This window comes from Naegleria gruberi (assembly GCF_000004985.1).
Source record: "Naegleria gruberi genomic scaffold NAEGRscaffold_29, whole genome shotgun sequence".
NCBI classification, from domain to species: Eukaryota; Heterolobosea; class Eutetramitea; order Acrasida; family Naegleriidae; genus Naegleria; species Naegleria gruberi.
In genome coordinates, this window is record NW_003163298.1 from 289,396 (window position 1) to 304,049 (window position 14,654).

Here is a 14,654-nt window from a genome sequence, read left to right on the forward strand (position 1 = left end):
TGGAGAGTTTGAAAAGTTTATTCTATAACGAGATGTGATAATGTTAATTTTCCTTGAGTTTACAATGAGGGGTATTGTTGGAAGGCTTTTTTGTAGTATCGAGGAGATCCGGTTTGTCCAGAATATTCGAAATTATTGGATTAAACATTTAGGTTTACCATTATTCGAAACTTGAGAATCCTGTAAAAGACAGCACTTTACAATCAATTCTTTCAATTCTTCAATTCCCACCATTTTCAATGAAGAAACTTCTGTAAATGATAAACATTTCAATTCTCTGGCTAGATTTTCTCCTTCCTCATACGAAACTATTCTTGGTTTTTCTTTCGAATAAAAATTTTCTCCTGGATTATAATTCCTCAAATCAGATTTTGTTCCCAACAGTAGAATTGGTGTTTTTGGTGAGTGAAGTCTTGTTTCCTCTACAAAAGTATCCTTAACTCGATGAAAGCTGTCTAAATTGTAGATACTGTACACTACAATGGTAAGATCTGGTGGAGGAGAGTAGGATAAATATCTAATTATTTCATAATCATATCCTCCAGCTGTATCTCTCATTTGGAGTGTGAATGTTTGATTTTTGAGAGTTACTGGAATTGGATGTTCACTTTCGAATACTGTTGGGATGTATTCTTGTGGAAATTCATTCATGGCTAGTACTATTTGCATTGAGGTTTTACCAACATTTGATGATCCAATTACGGTAATTCTAAATTCATGTAAATTATTTTCAGTTTCCTTGACAAGTTGTTGAATGTCTTGTTTTAAAATTTCCTGTTTTGGCTTGAATTGAAATTCAATGAGGGTTTTAATTCTTCCCAGTTCAATAATGTGATTTTTGGATTGTTGATAAAAAGTTCTTGAATGTAAAGCAAGATTGTAATAATTAACTCCACTACGTCGTGGGCTCACATTTTGTGATTTGCTTAACAAGAACTTCTTCCATAATTTGTCCTCAATGCTTAGTTGACTAAGTTGACAGTCTTTTCCAATCAATTGAACATTATTGAGATCATGAACTGGTAAATATTCCAAAATCATTCTAAAAATGTCTTCGTTTAGCATTGATAACTTTCCATTATTTTCCTTTGCATTGATATTTGAGATAGATTGTTGATATTTTCCTCCCCAGACAAAATAATAAACCACAAAGGTTAATTCGTGGGGTGTGTAAATGGTCAATGAATGGAAAACAGGTCCAAATTCAGAATTATTAAACACTCGAGAGAGAAAATGAAAGTTTTCTTCTCTCCACTCATTCTTCTCTGAGAGGTTTAAACTATGTAGAGTGGTAAAATCATGATTTGAATTACAACCACCAATCAAGAATAGCCTATCGTTTTCTATCCATGATTTGTGACCATATCTTGAAATATTTTGAGGAATTTTCTTGATTTTACAATTCAGATACTCAGATTCTGATAAATTTTCTAAATCAATTAGTAAAACGTCATTGATTGGAATATTTCCACTTTGTTTTCCACCTGAAATGATCAACAAATTATTGTAAATCAGTGAGGAATGAAAGTATCTCCCCAAAATTTCATTATTTTTCCTATTTTTTAAAGACCGACATTTCCATTCGAAAGTTTTCAAATTTAATTCGAAAACTTGATTGGAAACAAATCCATCAGAATCATATCCACCAAATATAATCATGGAATCTTTGTAAATCTCAGCAGAATGTCCAAATCTGGGAGAAATAACTTGATCATTCACAGTTGTTAGTTTCGTCCATTTTCCAACAGATTCCTTTGAATTAAATTCGAATTGCCAAACATCAGCTAGATATCCATTCGATTTACCACCAAATAAAATCATTTTGTGATCATGGGAGATTGCAGAATGGAAATTTCTTGGAGATGGTTTTTCACCTTCCGATAAAATTATTGGAATGCAAGATTCTGATGAAATTTCATAAACTCTCAACTGATCAGAGTATTCGTTTTGATTGGCACTTTCGAGTAATCCACCAAAAATTAAAATATATTCATTGTTGATATTGACGGATGTGTGACCGATGAGTTTTGACATTTTTTTAATAATTGTTTTCCTGTTAAATAGGTAAAGATGAAGGTTCTATCAACACATTCTTGTAAACATTTGTGTGAAATCGGGTGTGGTATAGTGGTAGCATTCCAGACTGTCACTCTGGCGACCCGGGTTCAATTTGTTTTGTTAGTGTGTATGAGTTAGTAATGAATGATATCGGTTAATCCTTATTTGGAAATTTCATTCCCGGTACCCAAAGTATGAACGAGAGTTTTGACTATGTGAAATCAAATTGTTTATTGCTCGAGTGCCTTTTGATCAAGAAGTTACAGTTATGAATAATTATCAAGAAATTCAATTCCCGGCACTCGAGTTTAATTTTTGACTCTGTCTCCAATTTTTAATATTTGATAATTAAAAAATACAAAGACAGTTGTCTATTCTACCTATTTCTCAATTTTTATAGCTTTATTTCTTAAAATCATAGAGATAATAACCTCTTCTCAAACCCTATTTTCAATTTAAAAATTTCTGCTAATCATGCTTTATAACATGGATGGATCAAAATAATGGATTGGTTGGTTAAATTGTAATAAACTAGATTCTTCCAGTTGAATTGGTAACTCTTAAACAATTCCTCACTTGCAGTAAGATAAAGAAATATCACAAAATATAGTGCTCACTACTGAATTTCTCATTTATCCGATGAAAACAATATATTGTTGATCAGTTTTTAATGAATAGTGAAAGGAAGCGAAATTACAAACATGTAGCCCGTCTAGCTCAGTCGGTAGAGCGCAAGGCTCTTAACCTTGTGGTCGTGGGTTCGACCCCCACGGTGGGCGATTCCGTTTTGATTAATTCTTATTTTGTGGAGAATAGAACTTTTTATGTGGAATATCAATGTCTTGAGTTCACTCACAATATTCTGAATGCGTGTTTCTTGATTATTTCCAATGGAATAAACTTGAGCCATTATTTTATAATTTAATTACAATATTAAATACTCTTTTCGGCACCATCATCTAGAAATTTTGAATGTCAGCACTTGTTGGTCTCATACTTGGTTCCTTTGAGACCATAGTCACAATAAAATTGCAAAGCTTCTCAGAGTAACCTCTTGATATCAAGTGTTCCATTGTTCTGTCCAACACCACTTCTTCCTTATCGTATAATAATTGAGCTGTAATGTTTAAATCTAAGGAATCATTTGCCATGGCCTGAATGAGTGAAACTCCAAGTGAAAATATATCAGCACTATAACTGTATTTTCTAGAAAAGACCTCAGGTGCCATATATTGCAATGTTCCTGCAACTGAATTTTGAGTTTCTCCAGTTTCCTTTGCCTCTCCATAATCACCAATAACCACTTGGATTTCATCCAATTCACGGTCCAATTTACTATAGAAAATATTACGTGGTTTGATATCTCTGTGAACAATTAGTTTCTCTTGGTGAAGATAGTTCAAACCATCTCCAAGTTGTTTCATGATGGAGATGATCATCTTCTCAGAGACAATCTTTCCATCTTGTTTCAAATCTTTCAAGGCATGTTCCAAGTCGCCTTCATAAAATTTCATTACAATACAAATAGATTGAATAATCTGTGCTTCAAAGAATTCATAAACTTCAACCAGATTTGCATGTCTGTATGAAAGTGTTTTGGAACATTCATCAATAATTTTAGAATGTCTGCTTTGATCATAACTAATAGTCTTGATGGCAACTGGCATGTCATTCTTTTTAGAATCCAAACAGAGATAACATTTACCAAATGCACCCTGACCAATAACTTGTTGAATCTTGTATCTATCTTTGAGCAAAGAATGATCTGTGTTTTGAGTAGAAGAAGTAGTAGTTGTGTTAGTATTGGAAGTATTGGAAGACAATTGGTACAAGGAATTGTTAAAGGTATCGCTTGGGAAATCTGAAGTCACTGATGTACTATTATTGGCTGTTTGAGTGACATTTTCATCAATGGTTGTTATCATTTCAATTGGTTTTTCCTTAGTAACCAGTGGTTTGCTTTTCTTCTTCTTTAATTTCACAATGAGACAGATGGTGACAATGATTGCAAGCAATATTAACAATACCAATAATGTTAAACCCACAACCAATCCAACAATCAATCCAATGTTAGAATTAACTGGAGTAGTCACTTGTCCATTCTTGGATGCAAGTGGAGAGACATAGGTAGGAGGAACAATTCTATTCTCACAACTCAATCCACTATATCCTTCCAGACATGAACAACCATTACTTGATGTACATGTTCCATTTCCACTACAATTTTTCACGGCATCACAAGAGAAGAGGGAACAATCGAGACTTCCCTTCCATCCACTAGTGCATGAGCATGTATTATTACTCACACAGAAACCATGTCCTGAACAGGCATTCAATGTTTCACATGAGAAGAGAGAGCAATCAGAACTTCCTCTCCAGCCAGAATAACACGAACAATTGTTCATTACACAATCTCCATGTCCACTACATTGATTCTGTAGGTCACAACCAAAAGAGATTGCTCTCACCTTTCCATTACTTGTGTCAGCAATGAAAATTTTAGATTCATCAGCAGAGAGAGCTACTCCCATTGGTCCATAAAATTGAGTTTCCAAAGGGTGCAAATTCTCTCCATTGTATCCATACAGTGGTGCAGTACCAGCAATGGTTATCAAAGTTCCATTCTTAAATAATTTCCTTATGGCATGGTTTTGGGAATCAGAAATCAATAGTTCATCATTGGATAAAATGGCAAGACCAGCAGGATATCTCAACATTGAATTAACACCACTCAAATTCTCCCCACTATATCCATCCACCCCAGTTCCTGCAATGGTAATGAGGGTTCCATCATTGAGAATTTTTCTCACTCGATGGCCTTCATACTCTGAAAAAATAACTTCATTATTAGAGGTCAGTACAATTCCATATGGATTATTAATATTGGCACTAGTTGCTAATAGCCCATCTCCATTGTAGGTAGAAGTACCGGTACCAGCTACAGTAATGATGGTCTGATTGAAAAACACTTTTCTAATTCGATGATTTCCAGAATCGGTAATGTACAAATCTCCATTTGTGGATCTGGCAATTCCTTTTGGTAAATTTAAATGAGCACTAGTAGCAGGAATGTTATCAGCATTGTATCCAGTAGTTCCAGATCCAGCTTTTGTTATTACAATTCCACTAGAAGATATGAGATATTTCACAGTTGACGAATCAACAAAATAGTACTCCCCTACATTGGGCACGAGTGGAGATCTGGGTGAAATATAACTTGGAGTAATGGTTGTGATAATTCCACCGAGTGAAATCTTTCTCAATCTATAATTTCTTGTGTCGGCCACAATAACCTCATTATTTGGAGCGACAGCAACCGATTCTGGACCAAAGAGTTTTGCCTTCACTGCCTCAATATTATCACCATTGTAGCCGAGATTGGAACCTGTTCCAGCAACAGTAGTGATGATATTGTTTGTGTTAATCTTTCTGACTCTGTAATTTCCACCATCGGAAATGAAAATCTCCCCACTCGAGGATATAGCAATGCCTCTTGTGACTCTGAACATGGCATTGGATGCCAATTGATTGTCTCCAGCATAGCCATATGATGATCCAGCTATTAATGTTGCAACTCCATTCGTTTGAATCATGTACACTTTATCTGAAACAGTGACATAGAGAGCACCAGTGATTGGAGATATTGCCATTCCATTGACTGTATTAGTCTGGCCAGAGAGTTCAAAAGTAGTGAACATGACTACACTGGTGCCATTATTGAAAACCTTTCTAATCTTGTCATATTCTCCAATGTAAACTTCTCCACTATTAGAGATGGCAATGGAAGTGGGGAAGTTTAACTGTGCATTAGTTGCATCCTGTACCACAGTGGATGTATCTGTTCCACCTCCAGCGAATGTTCTAATGATACCATCCGTATACGAAACTACACGAATTTTGTTATTTGAGGTTTCTGCAATATATAAATTATTATTCACAGGAGAGATGACAATTCCACCTGGTGTATTCAATAGTGCATTGGTAGCGACTCCATCATCACCGATACTCCCTGGTACACCAACTTGACCAGCGTATGTGCTAATCAAATTACTAGATAATATGACCTTTCGAATAACATGACTATTCGTATCAGACAAGTACATGACATCACTATTCTGAAAAGCAAGTGCACTAGGATAATTGAAACGAGCCAAAGTTGCTATAGTTGTCGTGACAGAACCAGGAATACCCACACCAGCAATTGTTTTAATTTTACCACTACTTGCCACTACTTGTCTCACTCGACAATTTATCTTGTCAACTATGAAAATGTCACCATTGTTACTTGGAGAGAGTGCAAGACCATCAGGTATGGCAATTTCTGCCTTGGTAGCATCAATGTTATCACCATTGTAACCATTGGGATAACTACCTGCTATGGTTTTTACATGGTATAAAGATTGACCGTGGACAATTGGTTGGGCAGCAAGAAACACCAAGTGAAACAAAAACAACAATGGTAGCAAGAATGTTGAGCTATTAGTGTTGTTGAGTTTCAATTTGTCCATTTTTTTGAAAGTTATTGGTCTTTGTTAACACAGTATCTTGGTCTCTCCACAAGGAAAGGTCGCGGTACTCATCCAAGATACTACTCTCCATGGAGTTCAGTTGCCAATATAAAGATCGGACTTGCAATCTCATTCACGCATTCATGTGTACCTGTTCAAGTTTAAAAAAGTGTTGTTTTTGAACATGAATGAGCAATGCATAGAAGGCACAATATTTAAAATGTTTGCGAATGATTCGTTTCAAAAAGTGATCATGTTCATTAAAGTTTCATTGTCACATTGAACAATGATAGTATCTGCAGAACCAACGAATGGTCTGTTTCAAATATTTGTTGCACCAAATCAGAATGGTAACATTTTCAAATGCAAGTCTCTTACTGTCAACATCGTCCATCTCTCAGTGGACCTTAAGAGAGTATCAATTCGTGCCTTGGAAGCTTTTTTGTTTGGATGGAGGTCTTGGTTTAAGTGTGGGAGATTGTGGTGGAGTAATTGAGGAAGAATCATTTGATACTATTGACCTATATTTTCTTTATAAAAAAATGGCAAAACACAATCTTGCATCTCTTCCACAAGAAATTCTTCGGATCATATTATCGTATCATGTAATAGGCACATGTGGAGAATCAGCTGATTCTTCTCGGAAGGAAAAAACAACAATTTCCATCAATCAAGAAATTAAATTTATGACCAATTTTCAATCGATCAGTTCAATAATTAATAGCAAATTAAAGGAATATTTTGATGATTTTTGGAGTGGAATTTTTGAACAATATTGTGTTGATGAAGAGGAGAAACAGGATCCTAAATTTCGAATAATGAAAGAGAAATTGGTAGAAATGGACGAATTAAAGAGAAAGATTCTTTTAATTCGTTATATTGCTCCGATTATGATAAAACACGAAAAGATAAGAAAGACATTTAGAGATTATTTGAGAATTGTAGTATTTGGTGATGAAGCAGTGGGTTAGTTTATTTGAAATTAATTGTTTCTAATATTGAAAAGGAAAGTCCAGTATAATTCTACGTTTCATAGAAGGTGAATTTAAAGAATGGGATCCAACTGTTGAGGATTTTCATTTGAAATCTGTAAAATTTGGAAATTCAACAACTAATCTCGATATTCTTGGTGTGGGTACGTGAATTGAAATATTTCTTTTTAACAATTCTCGAAACTCCATATACGGATAGCTGGCCAAATGGAACACAACTCACACAGCATTAGAAATGGATATCTGAGTCAATGTGATTGTTATCTGGGTGTCTGCTCAGCAACCATCAAAAATTCAATGAATTATATAGAAGAAAACATTCAAGATTTAAATAATTCTAAGGATGGGCCCTACACACCAATCATTGTTGTGTTAAATAAGATGGATCTTATTGAGAATGATATCAATGACAGTTCAGATCGGAAATGAACAGAATTATTAAGAAAAATAATCTTGAAAATGTTTTCACTGTTGAATGCAGTGCCAAGACAGGCGAAAATATTTCACTAATATTTGATGCATGTATTCAAATGTATATTTATGAATATTTGAGAAGAAAGTGGTGGAATCTTTTGGAAAATGTCGCCAAGTTTGACTCTAAATATATTGAGCTGTGTACTGCTGATCCTTCCAAGTCAAAGAAAAAAACTTGCCTCCTGAACTAGTAATTTTAATGGTTTGTAAACTTGGAGATTGAACTGACAGTTTGTTAAAAAAAATGATAATTGACCAACACCAAACTGCACCTCGTTGGATTTGCAACAAGTGCCAAGGATTCATCGATAGGGGAACAATCCGATACGTCAATACTGATGAAAAGGACTTTGACTTGTGTGAAAATTGTTATCACTGGTGTTGGGAACAGTATCAGAAGAGAAAGCAACATAATACAAATTCACAATTTAATTCTCTTGATGATGATGGTGATGATGATGTTGGGAATAACACGGAAAATAACAAAATATTGGACATGTTCTGTAGGGATTTGGAATTTATTGTACCAACCAAGTATCACTATTCTGAAATGAAAGGACGAATTAAAAGTTCCGATCGGTTTAATAGTTCTCTGTTTAGATCATTTGTTGAATATTCACTCAATCCTTGCTTTGGATTGTTGAAACAAGATGATGGTCCCTATCATTTTCAAACCTATGAACAGGTATTTCATTTGATTTGTTGCATCAGTATTGGATTAGATCAGATTTTGAAACCATTAATACGAGTGGGAAAGAGACAATTTGTATCAATATGTGGAAAGAATAATTTGTATTGGTATTTGAGTGATTATGCTTGTTTCTTTAGGGGGTTTGTGATTGCCCCCATTCATTTTGCTCAATCATTTGAGGAGACGAAATATTGCATTGAACTGACAGAGAGTCAAGTTGCTATTTGTACTGAAGAAATGTTAGATTTATTCATTAGAATTACCAAAGAGTTGGATATTGTGAAATATATTATTGTAATGGATGATACAGAATCAAAATCAAGAGGAAAATTTACCAATCAAAGAGGAACACAAGAAATTGAAATTATTCCAATGAATGACATTATTGACGCTGGAAAATCAATATTGTGTGAATATTTGAATGAAAAGAACAAACCAAGAACGAATCCATATCCAGAACATTATGAAAATCACGAGACAATCCTTGTGACTCCACCTCAGGACAAGTACGATCCTAGAAAGATGTGGATTGGAGTGGAACATGAAGAATTTATTCTAAATAGGTTGGATAATGAGGAGGATCTAGTGACTCTTGTTTTCACAAGTGGATCCACTGGTATTCCAAAAGGAATCATGATGAGTGATAGAGCTTTGAGAAAGGAAGTACTCAGTTTAAGGATAAAAGATCCTAAAGTTCGTTTCTCTTTTTGTCCACTCGCTCACATGAGTGATAGAAAATACACCCTATTGGCCATGTGTAATGGAGCCAGAGTTGGAATATTTACTAGAGAATTTGTTCACATCTTTGAGGATATTCAAAACTGCAAACCAGTTGTAATTGCATCCACTCCAAGATTATTCAATGTGCTGTACGATGAGTTTAAGAAAGTAGTCGAATTGGAAAGAATTCGTTGGCTTTCTTCCACTGAAACTGGGAAACCAAAAACTGAGAAGGAACTTGAGGAAAGAACCATGCTTGACTTTCAATACATGCTTGGTGGGCGTGTTCAATCAATTATTCTTGGAGGGGCTTCTTCTAGCCCACAATTAAGAGAATTTTTGGCAAAATGTTTCCAGTGTAAAGTAACAGATGGTTTTGGAATGTCTGAAGCTGGAGGAATTATGAATAACAATCGACTCAACACTAATGTCGAATACAAGTTGATTGATGTTCCTGAATTGAGCTATTTCACAACAGACAAACCTTATCCGAGAGGAGAACTTTGTGTCAAGACAAATTACATGTTTATTGGATATTATAAGAATGAAGAGCTCACTAATAATGCACTGGATGAAAATGGATGGTTACACACCAACGATATTGTTGAAGAATTAGGACCAAATCAAATCAGAATTATTGACAGACTGAAGAATATTTTCAAATTGAGTCAGGGTGAATTCATAGCACCTGCCAAGATTGAAGATGCTCTCACTACCTCTAAATTTATTTTCCAAGCTTTTATTTATGGCAATGTGACAAAGAGCTACTTGGTTGGTGTCATTGTTCCCAACAAAACAGTTTTAAAACAGTTTGCAATTAAGGAAGGAATTATCAAACCATCAGCCGATCACCATCTCCTAAATGAAGAAGAGAAAGAAGTATTGGCAAATAATGAGCTGATCAAGAAAGCTCTATGTGAAGAGATTGAGAAAGTTGCTGTAAATTGTTCACTTTTGTCTTACGAAGTTCCAAAAGATTTTATCATTGAATTTGAACCTTTTAGTGAGAAAAATGATTTACTAACCTCCTCTATGAAGGTTAAGAGATTTGGATGTGAAATGAAATATAAGGAACAATTGGAGACACTCTATGAGCATGTAGATAGAAATTACAAGAGAAAGTTGGACGAAGATTTGATTCGTGAATTGTTAGTGAACTCCTCATCAGGCTCAGAGGAATCTGCAGATGGAAATATGAAAATTATTGACAGTCTTCATGCAGTTAAATTTTCTGGAATTATGAAACAAAAATTCAACATTGACATTCCACTTTCATTGATATTTTCTCAAACGGATAGGAATGTGGAAAGTGTAGTGAGTAGAGTTTCAAACTTTGTCACAAAAGGCCAAACTAATCAGCAATCGTATGACTGGAAAAAGGATATTCTCTTACCACAAGAACTTCTCGATGAAATTACTGACATTACTTCAAAAGGAAAGCAGAAATTCAATAAGATATCAAACCTAAAGAAGGGTATTCTTCTGACTGGCTCAACTGGATTTTTAGGTGCCTTCCTATTGAGAGATTTATTGGAGAATTTACAAACAGCTCAGGAGCATGTGAAAATCTATTGTTTGATAAGAGAAAAGAATCAGCAACACAGTTTATTCACTAGATTGAAGAAACATCTTGTAAAATTCAATATCTGGAAAGATACTTATGAAAGGAGAATATCTGTCATTAGGGGAAATTTACAGGATGAGAATTTAGGTCTCTCTCATGAGGAATTCAACAAATTGGCTGGAGATGTTGACATTATTTACCACAATGGAGCATATGTCAACTCAGTCATGTCGTACTCTCAATTATTCTCTTCCAATGCTGGATCTACGTACTATTTATTGAAACTTGCTTGCCTGTCATCAAAATTGAATATCCAAAATGATGGAGATTCCTTAACACCAATTATTCTCGTTTCAACTGTTGGTGTTGTACAATCTGCGTTGTCAGAATTTGATCTACCAACCAGAAAATCTCAAGTTAATGATAACCCTCAGGAAACTAAAGAAATGATTAGCAATCATGTCGATCAAGTCATTGGTCAACTGAAACCAATTATTGAAAAAGCAGCTGGGTATAACAGCACCAAATTTATTGCAGAACAATACATTCAACAAGCAAGGTTATTGGGATATCCCGGTGCCATCTTTAGACCAGGAATGATTGGAAGTGATACTGAGAATGGAGTTTCGAATTTAGAGGACTGGGTCAATAGGTTGATTCTGGGATGTTTCGAATTGGGTTGCTTCCCACAAACCAAAAAATCTCTCAATGTCATTCCTGTGGATATTATTTCAAGAGTGATTGTGGAATTGACACAGAATGAGAATGTATTCATTGGTACTTTACAATCCAATCCAAACTATTTGATTTATGAGGTGGCTAATCTTTCTCAATATGAAATTCAAATTGATAATTTACTTGGCATCGCTGCCACAACTCTAGCGAAATTGCTAAACAAGAAACCAATGGAAATGGTTAGCTACACTAAGTGGAAACAAATACTGAATGAGAGAACATCAACCGAAGAAAACGAAATGTTATTGATTTTGAAAACTCTCTTCAAATCAGATACGGAATTTCTAAAAAGCATAAACAAACTCCAAGACAACCACATTCAGAAAATCATTGAAGTTCTTTCTAGATCAGAAAGCATACAGTGCAGAGAATTAGTTCCTAACAAAAATCTAAACCAAAACTATCTTGAAAAACAAGCTCTATACCTAGTCCAGAGTCTCAAGAAGAAATTGGGCGAAAATTTATAAAGTTTTAAGAAAAGATAAAGTTGCAATATGTCTGAGTTTTCTGGATTTTCAAAAAGTGAAATATTCCGAATGTTAAATTGAAATACTTATTACCAGGTTAGCTAGCCATAAAATTTGTCATCATACATGCTCGGAATTTGACAAATACTCAATTTTACTCTGATTGAGATTTCTTTGTGCAATGATTTTTCAATTAATTAAAAGAGTTAGGTGGCTCCTAATCTGACGGTTTGTGCAATGTCTGATTGAAACCAAATCAAAGTGAGCAATTAAGCTCAAACCCTGATCCCTACAAAAAATTGAGTTAATAGTAGATGCAACCCGTGAGCTGCTTTCAGCTATTAAACTGAAAAGAAAAGATACTACACTCGATCAAAGCCAATTGGCCGAGAAAGATGGTTTTGAGAATTGCATAAGGAACAGAGTATTTATTCTGTTGGTTGTGGAGTGAAGAATGGCAAAATGTTTGTGGTATTTTAATAAATTTTAATGCCTTGTTCGACTATTGATATTGAACATGTAGCGAATCTTAATAATCAATATTTATGATGGAGCAGTTCAATCAGAACTTGGAAAGAATGTGAGAAGCAAACTTGACTAACAATTAAGGGGGATGCATTGATAAGTAAAACGTGAACTAGTGAAAAAAACAAATAAACAAAAAGACTACAGCACCACAGGTTCCCAAGTTGTCTCCAACCTCAGTACTGATGTGGCTCGACGATGCTTAACTTCTCAAATAGGACGGGATGAGGTGTATTCATCGTGATATGGCCGTAGCCATACATACTAATAAAATATGAAATAAATGAATTCACAATAATGACATTTCAAAATCCTTACTTCGTTTCTTAACCTTAGTAAGAAACAATCATTCATTATTCTCATTAATGGATTATTAAAATTTAATAATAATTTTCTTATGTTGACTCTTATCATATTTGGTAATAGTAAAACAATTAAATTGTTTCAAATTGATTGTTAACCATTCGTAAAATTCTTTAAATTGACAATTATTGGAATCATAATCACCATACAATTCCACTATCAAAGTGGTCAATTTTGCCAACTTGCATACCTCCTTTCTAAACTTATCTCCAAAAATGTATTCCCACTCAATTTGATTTACTTTGAGAGTTGTCAAACTGGTTAACAACCCCAAGTTTAAAAACCTAAATTTCACTCTCGACAGTCCAGGATAAGTTGGTATCGTAAACTCAAAATATTCCAATTTCTCAAGCTTTGAAAGATGAATTAATGGAATGCAATCTGAGAATGTCAAAGATTTGAGTTCAGGGAAACCTTGAATCATTTGAAAATCATCTAACAAAAGAGTTTGTAGTTTCACTCTGCTCAGAGTTTTAGAATTTGATAATTGAATTATGGATTCCATATCAGATCTGTTAGTATCAATGATTAATGTTTTCAATTTTGGAAATTCAGAAAGAGAGGCACATACATCAACCATGGAATCATTATGGTTATCATGTTTGGCATCCAGAATTTGTAGTGTTGTTAAATTTTTCAATTGTTTCAAACTGTCTGCTTTTTCCAAAGTCAATCCTCCATAAAAACTTAAATATTCTAAATTGGGGAAATGCTGAATATTGTCTAAGGTACTCCCACATTCATATTTACTCCTCAATTCCAATTTAGTGCATTTATCATAAATTTGATCAAGTTTAATTTTATCCATACCAAAACAAAAGATATCCACCAGTCTTAAATGTTCCACATTAGGAAATAATTTTAAAATAGGTTTCAATAATTCTAGATTTCTTGGCACATCCTCAAAATTTACAACCTTGATAGAATTAAAAAGATCTTGATTCCTCTTTGATTTTGCTGATAATTTCTCAATCTTGTGGCAATATGCATTCACGAACTTTTGTTCAATTTTTCTTTCCTTAGTTAACTTGGATCTATCAAAGCTATCACCATCACAAACTTCACACTTTTTCTGAAATATCAGCTTTTTATCCGAAATTTTAGTAATTTGATTCAACAGTTGAGTTTCCCAATATGGAATATTAGAACTATTCAAACTTTTCATTTTCCATAACAAAAATTTAACTCTCGCCATATTGGAATTCTTCCTACACTCATTAACAAGTCCAAATTTAAATATAAATTTAATTCTTCCATCGGAGAGAAATCTTCCAAACCAATCCTTAATAAACAATTTCCAATCAATTACAGATTCATCATTAAACTCATCAATACAAAGCGTCGAATTAATTATTACATTCCCACAAAATTCCAAAATATACAAGACACAATCGGAGGGAAGCCTAGCAAATTGTGAGGCAATACAACGAGAAGCAGAAACAGAAACAGAATTTGATGATCGCCTTATTCCGTCTTGTCGTTTAATCAATGCTGCGGAAGGAGTAGAAACATGCCGTTTCGAAGTGATCCTATATGATGATGTTTTAATTGGTGATG

General features: G+C 34.2%; 5 protein-coding genes, 1 non-coding gene and 1 pseudogene across 7 annotated transcripts; 4 read left to right on the forward strand and 3 right to left on the reverse strand.

Moving 5' to 3' along the window:
* Positions 1 to 132: 132 nt before the first annotated feature.
* NAEGRDRAFT_68565 (rho family small GTPase) lies at positions 133 to 2,034 on the reverse strand (the record flags this gene model as incomplete). The annotated part of the gene is made up of 1 exon (XM_002676228.1): positions 133 to 2,034. One exon carries the CDS (start codon positions 2,032 to 2,034, stop codon positions 133 to 135), a length of 1,902 nt encoding a protein of 633 aa, XP_002676274.1.
* Positions 2,035 to 2,113: 79 nt separating this feature from the next.
* NAEGRDRAFT_t364 lies at positions 2,114 to 2,182 on the forward strand (annotated as a pseudogene). The gene has a single exon. The product of its transcript is annotated as a tRNA-OTHER (tRNA).
* Positions 2,183 to 2,764: 582 nt separating this feature from the next.
* Positions 2,765 to 2,837, forward strand: NAEGRDRAFT_t365. The gene has a single exon. It is a non-coding gene; the product is annotated as a tRNA-Lys (tRNA).
* Positions 2,838 to 3,017: 180 nt separating this feature from the next.
* Positions 3,018 to 6,566, reverse strand: NAEGRDRAFT_68566 (uncharacterized protein; the record flags this gene model as incomplete). The annotated part of the gene is made up of 1 exon (XM_002676229.1): positions 3,018 to 6,566. One exon carries the CDS (start codon positions 6,564 to 6,566, stop codon positions 3,018 to 3,020), a length of 3,549 nt encoding a protein of 1,182 aa, XP_002676275.1.
* Positions 6,567 to 7,405: 839 nt separating this feature from the next.
* Positions 7,406 to 7,987, forward strand: NAEGRDRAFT_68567 (uncharacterized protein; the record flags this gene model as incomplete). The annotated part of the gene is made up of 3 exons (XM_002676154.1): positions 7,406 to 7,532; positions 7,573 to 7,701; positions 7,758 to 7,987. The coding sequence occupies 3 exons, from the start codon at positions 7,406 to 7,408 to the stop codon at positions 7,985 to 7,987; spliced, it is 486 nt and encodes a 161-aa protein (XP_002676200.1).
* A 1,315-nt stretch (positions 7,988 to 9,302) lies between these two features.
* Positions 9,303 to 10,553, forward strand: NAEGRDRAFT_758 (uncharacterized protein; the record flags this gene model as incomplete). Its single annotated transcript, XM_002676155.1, has 1 exon — positions 9,303 to 10,553. A coding segment is annotated over one exon (1,251 nt), but the record flags the coding sequence as incomplete, so codon positions are not given.
* A 2,554-nt stretch (positions 10,554 to 13,107) lies between these two features.
* Positions 13,108 to 14,262, reverse strand: NAEGRDRAFT_68569 (uncharacterized protein; the record flags this gene model as incomplete). Its single annotated transcript, XM_002676230.1, has 1 exon — positions 13,108 to 14,262. One exon carries the CDS (start codon positions 14,260 to 14,262, stop codon positions 13,108 to 13,110), a length of 1,155 nt encoding a protein of 384 aa, XP_002676276.1.
* Between the last annotated feature and the right edge of the window lie 392 nt (positions 14,263 to 14,654).